Source organism: Falco rusticolus, chromosome 7 (genome assembly GCF_015220075.1).
Source record: "Falco rusticolus isolate bFalRus1 chromosome 7, bFalRus1.pri, whole genome shotgun sequence".
Lineage (NCBI taxonomy): Eukaryota > Metazoa > Chordata > Aves > Falconiformes > Falconidae > Falco > Falco rusticolus.
In genome coordinates this window covers 59,935,394-59,951,407 of record NC_051193.1, presented here as the reverse complement: position 1 = coordinate 59,951,407, position 16,014 = coordinate 59,935,394, and the positions used below count along the sequence as shown (strand labels likewise).

Below are 16,014 nucleotides of genomic sequence, written 5' to 3'. Positions count from 1 at the left end.
CAAGTACATGAGAACCAGGAACTGGAAGGTAAAAAGAATGGAAAAGATGCATTTATTCTGAGAAAGCTCACCAAATTCTATTCATGCCGCTTCTCAGTTCAATCTCAGTGTAGTCAAACATCCAGAGGCTAAGATCTCAACAGCCACCACCTGTATACAGTTTTGTATGTACAAAGCCCAGGTAGACGTACTAATTGCACAGAACAGATACACCTTCAGAGATCTCCCTCTCCTTCACCTCAGTGGGCAGAATAGGAGAGTTGCTCTCAGTACACAAGTAGTGACCTACAGAACAGCCAAATGGGGGTGTCTGGTGTTAAAACATGTACACCGTTTATTTTCAATGGGAGAGTTTCACGTCATGAAAACTGGATCTTACTTTCTTTGGTTAACAACAGAGACTACAAACTGCTCCGAGCAGCAAGATTTAATCAAGTTTATACAATGCACGAGAACAATGCACAACCTGCTGTACATTTGGGCTATAATATTCTGCATATTCTCAAAGTCATACAAAATACTGCAGAGCACCCCACTGTCTCCTACTGCTAAAAAGCATTCTTAAGACTATCTCAAATCTAAAGTGTTTCAGTGAGCTCCAGTAATCACCCTTGTCTCATCAAAAGCAACAGGCATTCCTCCCCCTTTGCCCTGGGTCTCATGAAGATTTTCTAAAACATAACATGTAAAGAAGATTTAGCTTAATGAGATCTCAGTAACATCTCTAATTCCCATTGCTTTCAGAGTAAACCCTTTCTTCTCTGTTACCAGATGCCTACCATACAGCTCCAAAAATTCAACACACAACAAAACAAGTTTCTTAAAATCACAACACACAGCAATATTATGCCACCTGTGCAGAGATCAATAAAGCATCCTTGTTTACAACTTTTCAGTAAGCTTGATTGTCCTAAATAAAAGGGTGCTGTTTTTTCTCTGAATATATAAAATGGGATCAATAACATCAACAGAGTACCAATGAAATGTCAATAAAATGCCTCTTCTGGTAGGATGCAAGTAGGGCACTGGAAAAAGACAGACATACAAATTCATGACAGCATTACAGCACATTGCTGATAAAGTTCTAGGACTGGTCTGAAGGCTGCGTTGTTAGTCATGTGGGGAAGAATGATGTTGAAGGCATTAGGATAGAATTTCTGTATTTTGTAATTTTTTTTTAATTTTTTCTGCAGAAAAAAAAAAAAAAAAAAAAAAATCAAGCCCTGCAGACTATCCTGCCAAGGACTCCATCCTTCTTCTCTCGAAAGCCCGACATAGCCATTCCTTGGTGGCCATAGGTTAGTGCAGCACAGAAAGTACGTACAGAGCTATATATATATGTCATTTTAACTGGGATAGAGCAAAGTTTCTTCATAGTAGCTTGCATGGTGCTATGCTTTGGATATGCAATGAAAACAGTGATGACAACACAGAGGTATTTAAGTTATTACTGGGGTGAGAAGGAGAAAAGCTTTTGATAGTGTGCAAGCATCACCCACCTCACTAGTGAGTGGGCTGGAGGTGCACAAGAAGTTGGGAGTGGACAGAGCCAGGGACAGCTGGCCCCAACTGACCAAAGGGGTATATCCCATAGCATATGATGTCATGCTCAGCATATAAAGCTGGGGGAAGAAGGAAGGGGAGGACATTCAGAGTTATGGTGTTCATCTTCCCCAGTAACCCTTACACATGACGGAGTGCTTTCCAAGAGATGGCTGAACGCCTGCCGGCCAATGGGAAGTACTGAATTAATTTGTTTTGCTTTGTTTGCAGGCACAGCTTTTGCTTTCCCTGTTCATCTGTCTTTATCTCATCCCCTAAGTTTTTGCACTTTCAACCTTCCAATTCCCTCCCCATCCCTAGAGTGGGGAGTGAGCAAGCAGCTGCATGGCTGGTGGTCAGTCGCCTGCCAGGGTTAAGACACAAGGCCACATTTCAATCCTTGGCTTGGTTTTCAGAAGAGGTCTGCTGACTAATACATTAGAGCAAGCAAAGACTTAAGATTCAGTCTTGTCTCATTAGATAAATAAAGATCATTATTCCAGAAGACTGTGATGTTATACTACACCTCCTTAGGAGAAGGCATCATGCTGTTTAAAAAAAGCAAAAGGTAGCACATAATTATTAAATGTGAGCATAGTGGATCATGCAACACCCTAGCAAATCTATTTTGAGCTCACCAAGTGAGTGAGAACTAATGCAGAGGAGCTGCTCAGACTTTTCAAGTGTCTGAAATAAGGGGGAGGTTGGGAGTTTCTACCATTTCAAAGAAATAAAAAATATCCATACATAAGATGAGAACACTAGAAGCTCACATTTTCCTCCCTGTTAAAGATTTCCTATTGCACTCAGCTATTTTTGGAACTTGCCACTATAATGGAAGATCAGAGACTTCCTAGAATGGTAACTAATTACTTAAGGTTTGTCTTCAATAAAACTTAATAGGGGAACTCACCTGTCTATCCTAACTGGATTTTGGTCATCAAGCGGGGAAGTGGCACTTTTAAGTTGTTCTGAGTCAGGACATCAATAGCTAAATCTATTAGAAAGTAGTACAATTGTACAATTTTCCAGTTAAAAGCACCTTACTGATCTTGGCATGCAGATTTACAAATGTTTCTGAAGACACTACCAATGCAGCAGGGTTTGCCAGCAGACACCACTGCAAGTTCCAGGCTATGCTCTGAATGCATCCGTTTCCTGACTCTTTATTTTTTATACAAATCCCATTTCCATAACACCCATGCACCCAAACCGAACATTTTTACCTAACAACATGCTTCTGTGGTGGGGAATTATTCTCTCATGTTACAGATGAGGCCATCAAGACCTGGACTGTGAAACTTGCTTTAGGTTATTCAAGAACCCTGTGGATTTGGAGACACAGCATAGGTCTCCAAATCCACAGAGTTCTTGAATAACCTTGGGCAAGTTTCACAGTCCAGGTCTTGATGGCCCCACTTACACCACCTCCAATGTTGGAAAGCATGTAATGCACAACCAGTAAACATCTGCACAACCGACAAACATCTAGAAGATCTAAAAAGTTTAGGTGCATTACTGAAGTTAGGTATTTTCCCTTGAAACTCCCAATTTTCAAAAGCAAACTGAGGCACAACGTACAACAGAAAAAGCTGTAGAAAGTTACACTACGTATTGTCTGCAACACCTAAGTCTCCAAATAACATTTTAGCATCTCTCATTTAAAAGCGTTAAAGCAGCAGCTTTAAAAGTAGATTTCAAAATAACTTGTTAAGTTTAAGTATTCCTTGAACTTTCACAGTATGCTATTTAAATAAAACCCATACTGTAACTCCTCTGCATACATTTACCAAAATTCAAGTGAGTTGCTATTTATTCATAGTTTATACAAAACCTAAAGGTTCTGCTGCTGTTTGCATAGCTCATCATTAGTTGATGTTTTAATGACAAATTGTTATTTTCTACCTACTCACATCTCAGTGATATCTCCCTGCCTGAAACACAGGTGACATATGGCGAAACAAAACACGCAGTTACCATGCTAGTCAGAGAGAGACACTGCCGAACAGTCTGTGGATTCCAGTACAAGATTATCTAAGACAAACTCAATTAATGTGTCATACACACAGAAAAGCTAAAACAGATTTTCAGTATGGTCACTTGTAAAATCTCAAAAACTTCTGCATCACCTAGTTTTTAATTGTGCACAATTTCATGCTGCAGTGACTACAGAATACTCTATCACAATCTTAAATTAGGACTCCAACTTACACAGCACCTTCCGTTAATCACAGTAAACACTAATTCTCAAATGGCTGTCACTATGTAGAAGTATAAGGAACTTATTTGCTGTTTATTTTGAAAGTCACCTCCCAAGATAAACATTCTGTAACGGGAGGATACAGGCTCCCCTGAAGGACGTAAAGGCTTCAGACTACATAGGGTTTCCAACAACAGGAGGGAGAAAGGACAAAGGAAGGGGGCAAAGGACAGAGGAAGGAAGGAAGGAAGGAAGGGGGAAAATGACAGTAAGAGTAAGAAAAAGGTTGGTCTTTACTTGCGTAAACATAGACACCTCCTGCCACTCCGGACACCTTAGGAAGCTGAGGTTTGTACAGGGCTGGCAGATTTAACAGAGGACATGAGGGAGAGCCATAGGGGCAGCTAGATGCCAGACACCACACCCTAACATGCTTAAAGCAGTACTAGTTTCCTAAGCAAAGGCAAGTGAATTCCATGCACAACGCAGTTAAGAAAGGAAGAGAAATACAGCAGAGGCAAGGGGGACAAACAGCAACAGGGCCCCAGGGTATCCCACAATAAAACACAACTTATGTCAGAGGGGAAAGGATGCTGTCACCAAAAGAAGGTTAGTCTGAGTCACAAATTTTAAATCATTGTTTTAACTGCTTATGCCAGAAGCCCAGAATATGCTATGGCAAGTGACAGACTAATTGAGACTACAAGCTTGATTTCACAATGTGCTAGAAGTTTATTTGCAGGATTGCCCCAGAAATACTGCAATTTATATTTTAAGGTTGAAGAACTCCACACAGGAAAGGCTGTCATATCCCATTACATCCCACACTAACAGTGTTATCTAACCACAAACACATCACAAATACTTAAACCAAAGCAAACTAGCAATGAGACTCAAAGAGCATTATTCAATGCTTACTGTAAGAAACAAATGCATAAAGAAATGCAGCTTTTCCCCAGAAGATTAGCTTCTAATATTTAGTCAGTCTAGCAATCCCATTACCTGAGTAGATTTTCCACTTTCTTTCCTCCTGATACACTGCAGAGGAAACAAACCACTCTGAAAGTTTTTTCATTAACGGAACTGTTTTGCAGATATGACTTCATCAGTCCTACCTAAAACCAAAAGAACTAATTGCTTGCTGGAAGACTATACTTGTACCAGACTTGCTTTTGAAGTAAACAGCACAATGATTTAGTTATATCTTTGTTACATTTTAAAGCACTGATGACTTGTTAGGATTAGCATAGTAACACAGGACTAGTTCTAAGTATCTTGCCATTACCTTCCATCACAGATGTCTTCCCTACAATTGCTGAAATAACCAACATTTTGAAAAGCCTTCAAATTCCCACGGAGCCAAAAAAGTTTACTTATAGTGGATCAAAAGCTTTATTAGACTAATTTGGGTGGGTTCTTTTAGTTCATTATACCCACAAGGAATAAAATTGACTAACACAACGTTCAGTTCAAGGTTCCTGACACACAAAACCTCTAGGAAGGGTCATGTTATCTGAAGCACTGACCTGCTTCTGTGAGTGGGGGACTCCCCAGGTCAGTCACATAACAGTGTGACAGAAAACAGTAAAGCAGAACAGGGAGATGCAGGAACCCAAGGGGCAGACATTCCCTCTGCATTACTTTCAAGACCTAACTTCAAAAAACTTCCCAGTTAACTAGGGACAGTCATTGCTTTCAAAGCAAAACTATGGAACTCAGTACATTTGATTCAGCCTTTTTAGGTTCAATACTACAATCAAGACCTGAAAAAATAAAATGTAGGTGAAAAGACATGGAATAAAAATCTGTTCAAAGGTTTATCTGGCATTTGGGGGGAAAAAAGTACACCTGGACACTGATGATATAGATTACAGTAAACTTGTTGATTCTCCACTTTAATATATGCAGGAACACTTTTTTTAAAAAAAATATTCCCTTTTGCATTTCACATGAATCCCCACACACATCGTTCTGTGATTTTATTCTAATTTCACCACTTGTAAAGTTAAAGTCTATGTACTTCACAAGATTATGAACATCAACTAACGCAAAGGCAACAGATGCTAGTTCTAAACTGTCACTTTTAGCCTCTGGTCACTATAGGGAAAGGATTAGAATACAATTAAATTGAAATTAAGTTTTAAAAGGATAAAAATATGTTTCTATTATGTATTCTGCTTCATTTCTTTATTCTGAAAAGCCACTCCATTGTACTGTAGAGAAGGAGGAGGGAAGAGGAAAAATACAGCAAGAAACCCACTGAGAAAAAAACAAAGTGAAATTGCAAAGTACAAATATTGAGAAAATTCAGAATCAGTTACAGTCCTTTAATTTTACTTCTAGAAGAGGAGGGAAACATTTATTCCTCTGAAATAGGCAAAAAAGGTTAGTGTGTTCAGTGTACAAACAAAAGAATGAATCATTTCGTTTGTTTATGTACAATTAAACACATATCACATTACTATAATAAAACTATTCTGCAATTTAATTCCAATTTGTATAAAAGTTGAACGAGACAAACCATCTGTATCTCTAAGAGTAAACTTTATAATGTAATGAATATTTGCTAGCCATAATCCATATTAAAACATTTATTATTACTGCACTGCAGGATTAACAACATGAAAAGTAACACACTTCCACTTTCAAGTACTTGAAATGTATTTTTGCAGGTTATAGTGTTTCAGTAATTCATACTGCAAGAGCATTTAGTAAAGTTTGGCTTGTCATTTATCCAGAAAAGACTGCTCTCGGTAAGAGGCTTTAATTACTACACTACCTTTCTCACACTTTTTTGCCTTACTTTTTTCGTAGTTTTAAGTATGAATTCAAGTACAATGAAGAATAAATTTTTAATAAATTAACTGTCAAGAGTTTTTTTTATTTTTTTAAACAGCAGCTAATAACTGCATGCCTATAAATAATTCCTTGCAGAGCTGAGTATTCTCCACCTCCTTTCCCTTCCAAGTAAAGGTCAATTTTTTCCACAAGTGTACTCAACACTAGCTGAATTAATCCAGTTTGAGGTTAATTGTTACAGGCTTGAGGGCAATAGTCAAGGTCCAGAATAAAATACTTAACAGTTGAGCATCTTCTGATTTTCAACTACCTCATCACATATGAAAGAGCCTCCAAAATATAAACCACAACTAACTGCAACATTCTGAATTATTACTTTATAATATATATAATTAATATATATAATATATATTAGCATATATAAAACACAAGGGACTACTCTATTTCAGCCATGCAGATAAACTGGGATAAGACATCACCAAACACAAAACACGGGGTTTCAGTTTGGACTTCTTTCAAAATACAATCAGTAAAGCATATTATTAGACTATACACAATCTAAAAATCACTTGTTCAAAAATCAAGAGGTCATGGCAGCAGCTAATATGACTTTTTTTTGAAATAAATTTATTTTTTACTTAAATTAATCATGATGCAGTTCCACTGCTAAAGCATGATAAAGACAACCTTGTTCTGGAATACGCTTATGTAAGATCCAGAAATTTCTTCATGCTACCTCAATAACTACCCTACCTACGTAACATATTCTATGTTTAAATCTAAATATTCTATTCATAACCCTCAAATGGATTCACCACAAGCCCTTGATACAGCTACTTCCAGCAGATATCTTTAAACAGTCACAACAGATTCTATTTAAAATTAGCACTTTCTGTTACAAGATTCTGCTACCACAGTGAAAAGAATAGCCGACATGTAAATGTGGCCCAGTGAAAAAAATGCAAGTGTCCATTCCTGACTTCAGAATTTCATCAGTAATTTCATTTCTATAGCTCTTGCAATATTACAAGACTCAATGGGGCCAGCCACAGCTACTGCTAGCTTTCTCTCAGAAATTAGTTTTTATTCCAAATTTTGAAAAGATGCCCACTGCTAATATTTTGAATATACTATTTTATTAAGAAATAAAATAGACACCAAGGATATCATGAAGTGGCAATGAAGTTTTGAAACATTAAGAGAGCACTCAACTGTCACAAAGAAAAAAAACCTACCAAAACCTTCATAATCATTTAAATTAAATTATATTTACCTGGCAAAACTGCAGTATCTTTTTGGCAATGTAATAGCTTTTACCCTCTGCCAGCTGTTTAAATGATATTTTTTTTTTTCTATTAAAAGGGGGGGGGGGGGCAGGGGAAAAAATTTTGTGGTTCACTAAGCCAGGAAACGGCTTTTAAGTAAATTCTGTGGGAAAAGAATGGAAGTAATGCTTTTGTTACTTGTGTCATAAGCATTGCCCTGTGTATATATTGTAGCTCATGTTAATATTTATCCTATTTATCCCATAGTTAGATAATCCTCCATTAGCTAATTAAATTCAGTTGTGAACTTATTAACCACTATTTCCCTGACTATTTAGTTAAAGTATTTTTGAATGACATCCTATTCAATGTTAGCAGGCTTTCCAATGTACTACAGTTTGCAAAATTAATTTAATGAGCATCTTCCATTTATACAGACTCTCTCCTCACTAAGAGCTCCTAATTCATTTTGAAAACTTAAATTATAGCAAAACTATAATAATTTCTATTCAGAAGTAATAACTGCTGCACGGATTTATTCTGCATGGTACCAGGCATCCCTAATCCCTTTTCAGCTGCTACATGTGAGAGAAGAAATAGAACTATCTAAGAGTGCAAGAGCACTCATAACCTCCCAGGATTGCTCTACAGATTCATTTAAATCCAGGCCTCACACTGAAGACAGTAAGTAAACTACTTTAAAGATGATTTTTTATTGCTATGCTATTAAAAAAATGTTTTTAGTTGACTTACTGCTATGTATACAGTTAATGCACATCTTTAAAACATACTGCCTGTGTTTGCTCAATTACTGTACAAAACTATTTGTTCAGAGTTCATATTTAGTTCTTGAAAATGTAATAAGAAATCAGAAAATAACATAAAGCTTGTTATACCAAAATACAAGGATCACACATATTTTTATATCTATATATGTATATACACACAGCATTATATATGTCTACGATGGGTCACTTCCTTGCAAGCTTATCCTGTCACTCACTATAGGAATTCCTGAGGTTCACAATTAAAGCTTCTTATGCCCTCCAAATCCCTATTTTCACAATGAAACCATCTTAACGTCAGCTACTTTTCCAGCACTTTCATTGTTGTTACTGTACAGCTTCACCAGCTCAAGAGTCAAAAGTGCACTGAGAAATGAACAGAATTCCTGAAATACAAATTCTATCCTGTTATCATTCACACTGAATTACTACATGCGTTTCTCAGTAGACCTCTGTCATGCGTCAAGCTTTTGAATACACAAATTCATTTTCTGTCAGTTAAAAAATAAGATATGTTCTTAAATCCTGGTAATATTTGCTTGTACATTCCACACAGAAGTAGAAAGAATACACTTTAGCAATCAAAATGTTAGCGCTTACAAGTCAAGAGCAGCAACTTCAATTCAGGGAAATCCTCCAACTTCTTTCTATTACATTGAATTCCGTATTTTTTAACACTTGAAACATGTTAAGACAAAAGCTTATAGTGAGTTCTCAGCTGTATACACAAAACATCTACAGTCACTGAAATTTATATACAAATAAATTGAGCTGCCCTAGTATCTCACTCAATATACTTTTCAGTTCTTTCATTCCTAGCATGTTACTTTGTATGACTACATGAAATAGACTGGGCAATTTGCTTCTTATTTGTGTCCATGACACGGATTTAAATTTGGTACGGAACCCAGCAAAATGTGTAAGAAGTTCAACATTATCTAATCAATTTTTCAGATGGGGGCAGGGGGGGTAGGAGAAACATTTTTTTTTTTTTTTACATTATCTCCTTTGGAAAGGAAAAAGTCAACATCACATAAAAAGGAAAAGAGGGGGCACAAGAAGAACAACACAACACAATCCCTTTTGTGTTTGCACTTCATAATGCACTTCAAAGACAAAATTCCTAGCAAAAAAAAATAAATCTGTGTTATGGGAAAACACAGCCTGTAAGACATACACCCTCAATGTGGTCCAAAGTACAACAGAATGCAAGAATACTTCAGTTTGTATCAGGAAGTCAAACTCTACTGATGATGCATGAGAGGGGTCATTTATTCATTTATTACACAACAAAATTAGCCTTTGACTTCAAAACATAAAACAGAAACCCAACAAATGAATCCAAGTACTCTCCTTCTCCCTTAAAAATTAATTTAAATAAAGTCTGTATTTGTAAGCCAGGTACTCAAATGTAGAAAGTAATCAGTCTGACAGTTGCCTCTATAAGCACATGCTGTGCATCCGTATATGGAAATACATTACGTTTTCTTTATCCAGAGTACAGGATATAAGTATAACGAGACAAAATTGTAGTTATATAAGAAATACTAAGTTTGCCACTTACTAATTTTTCAGAGGCTAATGTGGCAAGCTCAATAACCACCCTTTAAAGATACTGGCACCATTTCACTGTGCATGCTTTATACCAAGTGAGAATGTACAGAACAACCACCACCACCATATCCATAAATTAAGATCAGTTACAAACGGCCATTCTACAAAGGCAGAATAGATGGAGAGAGATGGAACTTTCTATGAGGAAAGGCTGAGAGAGTTGGGGTTGTTCAGCCTGGAGAAGAAAAAGCTCCAGGGAGACCTTACTGCAGCCTTTCAATACTTAAGGGGGCTTGTAAGGAAGACAGGGAGAAACTTCTTAGCAAGGCCTGTTGGGACAGGACAAGGGGTAATGGTTTTAAACTAAAAGAAGGTAGATTCAGACTAGACGTAAGCAAGAAATATTTTTACAATGAGGGTGGTGAAACGCTGGAACAGGTTTCCCAGATAGGTGGTAGATGCCCCATCCCTGGAAACATTCCAGGTCAGGATGGACGGAGTTCTCAGCAACCTGATCTAGTTGAAGATGTCCCTGCTTGCTGGAGGGGGGGGGCTCAACTAACTGACCTTTAAAGGTCCTTTCCAACCCAAATTATTCTATGATTCTACGACAAATAAACAAAGATCATGGCATGAAAGGAAGTGGAAGGAATATTTAACTTCCTTTTTACCTAGCAATTCTTGCCTGCGAACATTAATGGGTATTTACAGTTACTATTTCACTGAAGCCCTTTTATGTCCTGTTTGAACTGGTACACATCCTTGATCCCTCCCTGTCAACAAGTACTGACAGTTTGTACTTTCTTCAGTAGGATCCCAGTACTTTTTATCATGTAGGCCAGGTGTTACCATGCAGGACTGTTTTTGCCTGTGGTTACATGCTTTTAATTTTTATAATTACGAGCACTTTTATCACAGGATGGGCAAAACAAAACATTAAATAAATCCTATTGACTCAGCATCCCTACCACTCCCAAAAAAGCACAGTCCCTTAGACTGAAGCATCACAAACAGATTATCAGGATAAAGCATCCCTCAGTTTCACCCTTGGTTGGCCTGGGTGTAAGTTACATTTCTCAAAGGTAAACAGACTTTACGCAACCTTTCAACTTCAGGTCTTCTCTACTTCTCTCCAGACCCTCCCACCTAAATTTACCTTTCCCCAGACCTGAATCCTTCCTAGCAGAAGAAAAATTAGGAGTTCTGTCTACTGTCTTTAACTTCAGGTAATGAAGCCACCACTACTGCATTCCTAAACATACATCTTCAAATAAAATAAATCAAGTGGTCTAGCCTGTCATTTCAATGACACTTTATATAAGCTACCGTAATGATCCTTCTCTTATTTCCTAGATTTGACTTTTTTTTTTTCCCTAGACTAGTGGGTTTTGGGCTTTAATTTGGAGGTCTTCTATAGAAGGATCCCATATAGCAAGTTTAAAACTACTGACAATAACCTTCATTTCCTAGCTATCCTTTCCAGCATCCCTAGTAATAATCCATAAAACTCCCAAAGCCCATGAATCAACATAAAAAAATGACCCTAAATATGCTCCCAGTTGTACAAGCTCACTTTGAAAGAAACCTCATTATTAGAAATAAAAAAAAGAAAAGTTAAGTCACATCTTCTGTTTGCATCCCTTCTGTGCCACACCAAGGAAGCACCAATGGCTGGTCCATGCTCATCCCTGTATAAAGACGACAGCAAGAAAAATCATTTCCACTTACTTGGTGTTAATTCTGGGTTTCCTTTTAAGTTCATCATCTTTGGAATTGAAGGTCCATAAACATCTGCATCAAGTAAACCAACTTCTTTTGTCTGTGTAATGAACCAAAACAAAAAAAACTATTTGTCAAACTGTCTGCCTTTATGAATTATTAGTTGAGCAAAATTTCAAAACTGCCTATAGAAATAAAAACATGATTTTGATTTTAGACATAATCATTGTTTCCTTTCTCTCTAAATAGCAGCTGAAGCATGAAATATGATGTCTCTGAGCTGAGCCAGACATCTTCACAAAACCTTCATTCCTTCACAGAATCCTCACTTGCAAGTTTTCTTAATTACAATGTAGACCACAGATTCTATATTAACAAACATTATAAGCAATGTTCTCTCTACTCTGTGTACATTTACACAGAAGTAATATTTCAATGTTTTTAAAGGTATCAAATTTCATTGTAAAAAAAGACAAGCGATGTTTGTAAATGTAATCAAATTAATGCAATTTGAATTATACTAGTGACTATAAGGAATGTGAAAAACATAAAAACATATTTTTAATCATGCATTTAAGTGGCCAGAGTAAACTTTTGCAGACACCTTGAAAATACTGAAATGCAAGTCTCTGAAGCCAATTAAGCAGGCATAATACTTTAATTAGATGCATTTACACAAAAGAATGCTAAAAAAATTCAACTACATATGGTACGTTAGGCAATAATCTCTAAACAAAAGTTCTTTTAACTATGTAGTCTAGACTTGCAAGATTCATCTCTATATGCCTTTTTACAGATATATATATAGACACATATTTTGAGGAAATCAAACTATTTTTCATACAGATGGCAAGACACACTACCAATTTCCAGGTTCTGCAAATTAAGCAGTAAAGAGCAAACCCTTTGAAATGTCGAACATGAAGTTTCTCTAACATGAAAAGCTAACTGTATTCAACATTTTGCAAAACTGCAAGCAAGTATGTTTAAGGGCTTGTTTGAAAGGTTAATGCAGCAATGGGAGCTTTTCCAACAATGCCAAATCAGACTTCCACTGTTAGTGTTTCAAGATGTGGGCTCCATTGTTTGGATGACGTTTTCATGATTTGGTATCATACATTAAGCCATTTTGTTATCACAGTTTCAATAGGAAAGATGGAAAGAAAGATACAGGTTCAGTGGTAACAATCAAGTTTCTGGTTAGAAGAGTATAATGAGGCTTCGAATGCAAGTATACAGTATCTCAACCCTTGAACAGGGTTTTCTAAACATGAAGAACATTCTTTGGCATCACAATCAGTTAGTTTGGTGGTTTGGTTTCTTTTAAACAGAAATGCACTTGGATTAAAAATCTAGGTATTCAGGCCACTACTTCCAAATAAATATGAATTTCAATTAAGACAAATAGACTAACTCACAGAAGCCTAGACACCTGAGAATTAAGACTGACCCTTTTTACTACAACATATGTAATAATTAGAGTTTGGGTCTGGGTTTGGGTCTTTAGGGGGTGGGTCTGCTTTTGGGGTTTTTTTCCTTCTCTTTTTTTAAGCTGTTGCTATTGAACCCTGAAGACACCCTTAACAGATGAACAGTTTGATGTGTTAAATTTACCTAATATAAGCCAAATGCATCTTAAACTTTACAACTGAGATGTAAAAAAATGCACTGCCATAGATCATCTACTATGTACTTTGAAAAATAAGTTTTTACTACAAAAATCAAACAAATTTGGCTTCAGTTATTCAATGTATTTTTTTTATTAAACACAGCAAAGCATATGCAGTTATATGGATTATTTCATTTAGATCTTTTTAACATTTTTTTCTTTATAACATCTTGTGAAAACTTTCAGAAAAGTTCGGGAGCTACTCTGACAATTTATTTATTCTATTTCTTTCCTACTGTATGAAAGCTGCAATTTCAAAAAGACAGAAGAGACCCATTTTTATGTTAGATTTCAAAGACATCAACAGTATTAGAGATTCTTTGTTCTTGTACAAAACACATATTTTAACAGATTAGAAGGATTCATGACTCAGTCCCTTTATCTGTGTCAGCAGCTAATCCAACCCATCAAAACATCATCTCAGGACTGCGCCACCTAATTCCTTCTCAAATAAAAGTAAATATTTGCAGGAAAACTATATAGTGTTTTATATCTGACTGACACAGTCTCCCTCAATTTTTTGAGGGTTTTCCCCCCAACAACACTGGTGACTTTCCACTGACTAACTACAATGATCTTACAACTCACTACAGTTCTGTTTTCAGCCTGAAGGGACTTAAGCTTTAAAGAGGAATGATGATCCAAATTAATTAGACCCAACTTTATGACCTCCTGGGCATAGGCAGAACTTCACCACCACATGCCACTTATTTCTAGGAGCCAGCAAGAACATATCTATGAGTTTACCAAATTTCCTGAAATGAAGGAAAAATACATACACACTGGGAAAAAAAAAATATCCCTCAGTTACCTAGAAGGTCTTGGCAAATTCAACCACTTCTCCAAATGACAAAGTAGATCTTTATTTCAAACTAATACAATAAACCTGGTAATTTTTCAAAACAATTTACACATTTCCTCAAAAGTAAGAAAGATGCCCATTTCCAAGACGCACTGCTTTTGTTCCTGGATAAGGTTCAATAAAATAGTTGTCTTCAAACAAAGATAATTAATGGATCCTCCAGTTTCTACAACTCATGTTACTGAAAGCACAAGTGTTCCTCTAAGCATGGTGCTTTCTACAGGACTATCAGAGAAAGGTCTTCCGGAAAATCTTTAAATCGTTGGCTGAACCTCACTAAAGATAACCCAAGTTGGGGGGGAGGGGGGCATTCTTCAACAAGCAGTTCAACATGTTAGGTAAAAAGAGTTCATACTGTCTAAAAGTAGAAGCTTACACAGAAAGCACTGGCCAATAAGCCAACAGTTTGATTTTTGTCTCTGCCAACTATCCCTGTGTTTGCAGTATTTAAGCATCCCTAGAAAACTAATTAAACCTTGAGTAAAGGGTTATTATTTTCTTGGAAAAACATTATGGCAGCTACCAAGGGATCTTTTAAGACAGGCACAGCACAGTCCAAATAATCTCTTCCAGCATTTACAATGTTTTAAAACCCGAAGAGACAAAATAATTTGCAGACACCTGATCAACATGAAACTGTTAATCACAATTACCAACACTTGATACTTCTCATGCTGAGTGAAGTTTAATCCAGATACGAGTTACAATAATACAAAAATTAAATTATATTTTAATAAACCGTGTTTTCACCCATATAACCCATACCTCATATAAATCAGCACATCTTTCAAACTACTGCTGTATTAAAACAAATCCTAAAAATCATGCATAACATCAGACAAGGCAAAAAAGAACATCTGGGCAGAAGGAATAGATACAAAGGATTGAAAGCAGGGCCAAGGTGGCAGCTCAAAGACAGAAGAAGGAAAAAGAGGTGGAAGGAGGAAAAAGCAGTGCTAGGATTCCTCTAATGTCTGTCCTCTGATACTATTTTCATATGCATATACATCTCATACCGATGCTGAATCATTTTTTTTCTTCTGTATTACTAGAGTTACAAGGACAGAAATGCAGCACTCAAAGTACATCCAGGCATGTCAAAGTCCCCCTACTGCTAAGTGTTCTTCAGAGCACAGCACACACCACTGCTACAGCCACCCCCAGGACTCTGCAGGAAAAGGATTCAGGTAATACAACTCCACCGTCTTCTTCTGGCTGCATTTTCTCCTTTTAAACATACTTCAGACCTGTGCCATTAAACAAAAATCATTCTGTCTCTCCAGCTGTCATAGCCACAACCAAGTTCAAAAGAGCTTTTCTCAACATTTGTCCTCTTCCTTGCACCTGCTCAGCTGTGGAAGAAGGTTTGAATCAATCTTCAAGTTTATTACGCTTGAAAAATACTTGCTAGAGACCTGTATTTTTTTATTGCCTTACTGCAAGTTCTGAACAGCTTAAACTCTTAAGATAAAATTGACAGTGTAACCATTCCCATATGATTTATTCATGTACTTCCACATCACTGGAAGCTACTCTGAAAAAATACAGTAAACTAACAAACGCAGAATTATCAACCTCTTCGTACAGAGCAAGATCCTTACCAGTATTCCATCAGGCAG

General features: G+C 36.7%; 1 protein-coding gene across 5 annotated transcripts in view; it reads right to left on the bottom strand.

The window, feature by feature from the left end:
- NUBPL (nucleotide binding protein like) overlaps nucleotides 1–16,014 on the bottom strand; it is a 159,266-nt gene that overhangs the window by 129,501 nt on the left and 13,751 nt on the right. For all 5 annotated transcript variants that reach the window (XM_037394035.1, XM_037394036.1, XM_037394039.1 and 2 more), the window contains exon 4: nucleotides 11,874–11,964. In XM_037394035.1, coding sequence (XP_037249932.1) covers nucleotides 11,874–11,964 — 91 coding nt within the window. The remainder of the gene's footprint in view (nucleotides 1–11,873; nucleotides 11,965–16,014) is intronic.